The 7,500-nt window shown below is 49.7% G+C and overlaps 1 protein-coding gene across 1 annotated transcript in view; it reads left to right on the plus strand.

Annotated features, from left to right (window-relative positions):
- The window catches only part of ntn1b (netrin 1b), a 41,272-nt gene extending 38,606 nt beyond the window's left edge, over positions 1-2,666 (plus strand). Inside the window, exon 7 of the mRNA XM_030339495.1 lies at positions 2,336-2,666. Within this exon, the coding sequence (XP_030195355.1) occupies positions 2,336-2,664 (329 nt within the window). The 3' untranslated portion in view covers positions 2,665-2,666. The remainder of the gene's footprint in view (positions 1-2,335) is intronic.
- Positions 2,667-7,500: the final 4,834 nt, after the last annotated feature.

A 7,500-nucleotide genomic window follows, 5' to 3' on the forward strand; every position in this document is an offset into this window, starting at 1 on the left:
CTCTCTCTCTCTCTTTCTCTCTCTCTCTTTCTCTCTCCCTTTATCGCTGGGAAGATAAATAGTGACCTCTCCTTAACACACATTCATGCGCATGCACACATACACACGCACAAACACACACACACACACACCCTTGCATACACAATCAGAGACACACACACAAACAGACTTGCACACAATCCCCCCCCCCCAACACACACACACACACACACACATGCACGCACACACTCAAACACACACAAACTCTTGTTCTTTGCTTTCTTGGCAGTAATAAGGGAGGATTGATGAGGGAGGCAATAAACTCAGTCACGTTTGGCCGGGAAACAAGGAGACTCTCTCTCTGGGAGGATTTAGGATGGCCACCATTCAACACTACAGAAACATTACCGTGTAACGGCAAGCAGCGCCGTTTCTGTTCCAAGGTGCGTGCATGTGTCATTGTGCGCGGGTTGTGCGTGCATCTAGTTAGTGAATTTCCCCGAATTGCATTATCGGCACTGGACAACATTAGATTGGGGCTAGGTAGCCCGCGATTGTTAGCCGGCGGCAGTTAGCCCGTGGCGGTTAGCCGTGGTGGTTAGCCCGCGGAGGTTAGCTGGACTTGGCGCTAGAGGAGCTTGCGGTTGTTGTCCTGTTGTTCCTGAGACGGGCCCTTGAGGGCCGGTAGTAGGGGCCCCTCGACCGGCCACATGCCACATACATGTGCTATTGTGCACGCAGCGCATGACCTCAAGTGTTTCTCACACCGCCTCATCCATTACTTTCCCAAGATTGAGTCAATTCACACAATCGTGAGTGGTAACTATTCAGGATTAACACCTACCCCCTCTACTCTTTCTCTCTTCACAGACACACACGCACACAAATACACACAGACACACTCACACAAAGACACACACACGCACACCCGCACACACACACACACACACACACACACTCACACACAGAGTCGGTGTTAATAGCACATTCCGAGCCAGAGCACTCCACTTCGAGGACAGATTAGTACCTCGCCCCCAGAGCAGTTTCTGCTCTCTGCTGCAACAATGGAGGTGATGAGGGAAAGGCTGTTGGGGGATAGAGGATTCCACGCAGGGTCGCTTCTGCCACAGATCCCCTCCTCTCTGGGTCTGCTAATAAATAATAAACGTGTGATCGAGTGAGTTAGTGTTGCTCTAAAGGCTCCGGAGTTCGCGGATACACGCTGTGTCGACGTTCCCGTCTGACAGCGAGAGTGTCGGTTAAGTTATGACTCATGAAGGTAATGTCACGTTGGGGACGGGTCTAGGGTTTCACGTGCTCAGCCTCATGCACTGGCTCCTCTGTGGCTCTTGGCATGCAGACGAACGCTTTTTAGTTTTGACACAAATTCCAGATCGTGATGCGTTCCAGACGGCCTCAATCAGGTCGTCATCAGCCAATCATACGCATGGATTCTCCTCTCTGAGAGATGCGTTTGACGCTTGTCGTCCGTTTGAAGGGACAGGCCCCCCGAACCCCCAAACATCGTTCCTTTAGTCCCCCCCCCAAGGGCAGCCCGGTGACACCCCCGTGAACTCCTCCCAGGTTGTTTTTACGGCGACATCCACAGAAGGCAAACTCTGATTGGTCTAAAAGGGGAGGTGCTTCTTTCGTTGTTAAAATCGGGATGCCATTCTCTTGGTTGTGAAGTCCCCGTGGAAACCGCTGCTCTGACAGGGAAGGGCGCACGCCATCAAGTAAAGGTCGGGGGTCGTCTGGGTCTCTGGTTTTACCATCGCAGTACGGCTGGTGAGAGGGTGAAGTCGGTTTGCCCTTTTTCACCCTGTCACTGAAGAACAAGAACAAGAAGTTTATTGGTTGTTACACATGTGTTAACTCGAACATGAACAAAGAACGCGTCAATTGAATATTATGCTAGCTGACTCCCCCGTGAGCTAACTCTGGTTTTAGCTCACTCCGTGCTACTTCACTCTCCTTAGGTGACAACAACAAGACAAACAGGGCGTGAACTGAAACATGAGTTGATGAATAATCACAGTTTATGGTGAACTACCCTTTAACGTTTTATCCAGGATATTACGACTGAGTTTGAAATGCAAAAACAAAGAAACACAAAACTTCCAGGAATCAATGCGAGCAAAGGACTGTGCAGAGGAGGGAATATGGTTGAAATATTATCCATGTCTGCTCTGATGTGGTGATGCATTACAAATGATCATCTGTTTCGACTCTAGTTTTAATCAAGTAGCAGGTGATGCAAATTCAATCATGTCATTGGGACCGCAGAGTTGCTCACCAGCTTCTCTCCCCCCTCTCTCCGCTACCCCCTCTCTCCAACCTTTCTCCTCCCCCCCAGCGGTCCAAGCCCATGTCCTGAAGGGGGAAAAGGCGGGCGAGTGGTGGCGGTTCACCGTCAACCTGATCTCCGTCTACAAGCAAGGCGAGCGGCGGCTGCGGCGCGGGGACACCCTGCTGTGGGTGCGGGCCAAGGACCTGGCCTGCCGCTGTCCCAAGATCAAACCCGGCCGCAAGTACCTGCTGCTGGGCTCGGACGACGAGGAGGAGCGGGCGCCCGGGCCGGGGGGCCTGGTGGCGGACCGCAGCAGCTTGCTCATCCCCTGGAAGGACCTCTGGGGCCGGCGGCTCAGGAAGTTCCAGCAGCGCGACAAGAGGGGGAAATGCTGAAATAGGGGAGGGGGAGGTGGGGGAGGACTGACGGGGGAGAGAGGAGGGAGGAGGGGGAGAGAATGGGGAGAGGACTGATGGGAGAGAGAGAGCGAGGAGGGGAGGGGGAGGACTGATGGGGGAGAGAGGAGGGGGAGAGAGAGAGGAGGGGAGGGGGAGGACTGATGGGGGAGAGAGAGGAGGGGGAAGACTGATGGGGGAGGGAGAGGAGGGGGGAGGGGACTGATGGGAGAGAGAGAGAGAGAGAGAGAGAGAGAGAGAGAGAGAGAGAGAGAGGAGGGGAGGGGGAGGGCTGATGGGGGAGAGAGGAGTGGGAGGGCTGATGGGGAGAGAGAGAGGAAGAGGAGGGGGGAGGGGACTGATGGGAGAGAGAGAGAGAGGAGGGGAGGGGGAGGGCTGATGGGGGAGAGAGGAGTGGGAGGGCTGATGGGGAGAGAGAGAGGAAGAGGAGGGGGGAGGGGACTGATGGGAGAGAGAGGAGGGGAGGGGGAGAGGATGAGGGAGAGAGAGAGACAGGAGAGGAGAGGATGGGGGAGAGGGAGAGGAGGGGGGAGAAATTATGGGAGAGAAGGGGGAAGGGTGGGGGAGAGGATGGGTTGTTGGGGGAGGAGGGGTGATGTTTCTGGGCAGTGCATGAGGAGGAGGAGGTGGTGGTGGAGGAGGAGAAAGGGAACACACCAACTAGAGAGATGATAAAACGATGTTGTGAAACAGGGGGAGGTGGCTAGATGGTGAACGGGTGAATGCTGGTGCATCCGGTCAGATTAACAGCAGGAATAGTTTCATGACATTCATGACTTCATCCACAGTCCGGTCTGTTTATCTGGTTCTTTTTAAGGTTCAACATATATTTAATTTCTTCTTTTCCGACCTCCAGAGTTTGTACCTAAATGTCCCAGAGCCCTTTCCTCTTCTCCGTGAAACACTTTGCTCTGCTGCCTCTACTGTAAGCCTGCCACTCCACGTTCTGGAAGCTCTTTGTTTTCCTACTGTTTTCGTGTCTGTGTTTGTTTGCGGTAGAAATAAGTAGAGATGTGTAACGAGGTGGTATGGTGAACCACATCTAAAGACTACCCCCCGGCTCTGGTTAAACATGTTTTTAAGTATTACAGTAATAACAAAGTGTTTTTAAGTGTGGTCCCACGAGGGTAGGAGGAGGGAGAAGGTTAGCAGGAGAAGACGCACAGCAGGGGCCACCAGAGATTATATACCTCAACTCACCTGATGCCATGCCATCCAACTCACGGATCATCATTTAGCTGCTGCTTATTATTATGGGCTACCTGTTGGAGATCATAACGTAGAGACAGCGGCCGTAGAGATCCGCTGTGGCAACTACGCCGTGAAGGCTAACCACTTATTCCTTTAGACGTCCCTGTTGCAGCATCAGTCGATGGAGTCGGCGGAGGGGCGATAGAGCAGTTAACCAGGCACTTATTGATCAGACACCACAAGTATTTGTCCTCTGAACGTATCAGATACGTTCACACGTTGCAAGACGAGATTTTCCTAGATTACATTTTGGGCATGGGGCAGGGCAGGACTTGCTGTTGTCGAATGGGCCAGAGACACCGAGCGGCCATCTTGGTTCCATCTCGGTTCCCAACAGGGGCAAGCTAGTGTTCAGAACCAAGATGGCCACTCGGTGTCTCTGGCCCATTCGACAACAGCAAGTCCTGCCCTGCCCCATGCCCAAAATTGGGCATGGGCCACGTTGTGGAAACCCTTGTTCGCTTTTCAGTCGACAACAGTCAGGAAGCTACCTGAGACATGTTTGAATAAAGAATGTAGAAAGTGTAGACCCATCGCACAGCCAGCATACCAGTGGCATGCCAATGCTCACTGTCTCGAGCTAGCTGGGATTGTAAAACATGTTGGATGTTTGAAAATGTACACAACCCCTATGGGACTGAGTAGTCGTCAAATCAAAGACATTCCCACTAGTCACACAAGAGCCCGCCCTCAATATGAAGGGTGGGGCGGGACGGAAAGGTGTCAACCTTATAAGGACTTCCTGATGAGCATTCCATTCCCTAGATGTGACTTGGGACGGAAAGACCTGGAAATCCTTCTCAATCTACGTGTGATATAGCTGTATAGTATTTCTGTTGTCGTTGTTGATGTTGTTTAATAGATCTATATCCATTCAGTTATTAACAAGGGTCTTTTTTTAAATACTGTAGGCATATTAATGGAAATTGTATATATATATTTACACACACGAAATCCATAAAACACAGTAAATATCACTCTACCCAGGAGGACCAATGAGAGAGGTTTTAGAGAGGGGTACTTGCAGACAGAAACCGGCACCAATGATTTGTAACCATTTGACCTGCTAGTGTTTGGCTTGTAAATTGTCTTGTAGCGTCTGTGCCCATGGTTGTGTGATGTCTCGTGTAATGCATACTAATATATTCTGTTTATCATAAATGAACATATTTAATGAAACATGAAATGATGTGGCCTTTGTTGTTGTTATTGTTTTATGGTTTATTGTATGCGTCTCTTTGTAATCCAAACTATTGATGGTTCTGTAGCTATTAAAAGATCCTGTTAGAGTTTCAAATGATTCCTCTGAAATAAAGCTTCATAGAAACAAAACAAACCAGAAGCATATCCATGAAGCAGGAATGACTCTGACCTGAACCCTGAACCCCTCATCTCTGGCCCGGGGGGGAACCACCAACCTAAAGTCGCGTGTTTGAGTCCCGGCCCAGCACCAATCTGTGTTGAGTCTCCAAAGTCTGTTGGTGTTTTAATGGCAGCGGTCCGTGTCTCTGGTGCCCTCTGACCTCTGAAGACAGGAAGTGACCTTGTCTCTTCATGTCTATACGCTATGGAGTAAAGACGGCTTAGTCTAGTCAAGATGATCAACCGGTGCGTTTGTTAACAATCCTCGTGTTCAGCACCTCTCTCGTTAGGGTCTGACTGGGAAACCCAGGACCTTTACCCCACCCACTAGATGAACCTCTCTCCTCCACATTACTCCACCCACTAGATGAACCTCTCTCCTCTACATTACTCCACCCACTAGATGAACCTCTCTCCTCCACATTACTCCACCCACTAGATGAACCTCTCTCCTCCACATTAATCCACCAACTAGATGAACCTCTCTTCAACACATTACTCCACCCACCATCCTGACCCCTAAACATTACTCCACCCACCATCCTGACCCCTACACATTACTCCACCCACCAGATGAATCTCTCTCCTCCACATTACTTTACCCACCATCCTGACCCTACACATTACCCACCATCCTGACCCCTACACATTACTCCACCCACCATCCTGACCCCTACACATTACTCCACCCACCAGATGAATCTCTCTCCTCCACATTACTCCACCCACCATCCTGACCCCTACACATTACTCCACCCACCATCCTGACCCCTACACATTACTCCACCCACTAGATGTTCCTGTCTCATACACATCCTGCCCATAACATTCAAATACCACCCTCAAAACAACAGGTATTACTTTATAAGATAAGGCAAGGCAACTTTATTTATGTAGCACTTTTCATACACAAGGCAGACTCAAAGTGCTTCACATATAAACATTGTCATACAATAAAATAAAATAATAGATATTTAAAAAAAAACATATGTAAAGAAGTGCGGAAAATATAAAGTTAAAAAGGCATTTTAGTATTAAAATAGAAAATAAAGGCAGAGTTAAAAAAGCTTATTAGAAAGTGCAATGTATTTAAGATTTAGCAGAAAGCTAAAGCAAACATAAAAGTCTTCAAGATAAGGGTTTCTAACTTCCCCATGAAGATCGTCCAGAACAGAAGGTTGAGCTTACTGTAACCCTCTCAGCTCTGCTTCAAGAACCTCCCGATTAGGAGAAGTGAACCTGCGTGCATGTACAGACCGTCATGCTTGTGCAGAGCTGCGTGCATGTGCAGGTCATTGTACCGTGACAATGGACATGGACAAACAGTTAAGGGGTTCTGAACCACGAAACAATCAGGCAGGCGTATGACAACAGAGCCAATACCGAAACCATGTTTTGTACAAACCAAGCATGGTTCTCTGGTCTCCACACGGCCGTACACCAGCACAGAGTGTCTCCGTCCTATGATCCGACCGTTTCCACACGTGCAGGTAGTAGTTTCCTGATTGACAGGCGCTGGTCCGCCAACACGCTCCCAGAGAACCTGTAAAAATGGAAATGCTCCCAGAGGCCCAACCAATCAAAGGACTCCCTGAAGTTCCTACTGCTGTGATCTCCATCAGGAGGAGGAAATACGTCACAGACACCAACAGAACCAAAGAACTCCCCACTGTACTTCCCAGGGTACCCACAGTTACCACGGTAACCACAGTGTAACCACACACAGTAACCACGGTAACCAGGGTATAACCACGGTAAAACCCAGGTAGATGACCAATCAGGTCACACAATCTATATAATTCTGTTTCGGAGGTTGTTTAGTCCACAGCATCTCAAATCCCATTGAGGTTCCTTCGCTGTTTGATCGCAGTGTCCACCAGGAACGTCAACTGGGACGTGGGAATCACCAGCAGATGTTGGTGGGGTGGGGTTCGGAAGGATTGGAATCGGTATCTTTAATAAAAATTATTGAGAAACGGCATCCAAAGTAATCGTTGTAATGTACACAACATGTCAAGTAACCACTTTATATAGAGTCGCCATTAGTTACTTCATGTGTTATCTCCCCTCTGTTCCTGGCCGTGGGCGGGTCGGAGAGAGAGGGTGTGATGAGAACGTTCCTGAGGAGGCCTGAGGAAAACTGTCTCTGGACCAACACCTTCTGACCTGGGCTCTTCCCAACCCGGGACATATTCCTCACGC

The sequence above is a fragment of the Gadus morhua genome, chromosome 2 (genome assembly GCF_902167405.1).
Source record: "Gadus morhua chromosome 2, gadMor3.0, whole genome shotgun sequence".
NCBI classification, from domain to species: domain Eukaryota; kingdom Metazoa; phylum Chordata; class Actinopteri; order Gadiformes; family Gadidae; genus Gadus; species Gadus morhua.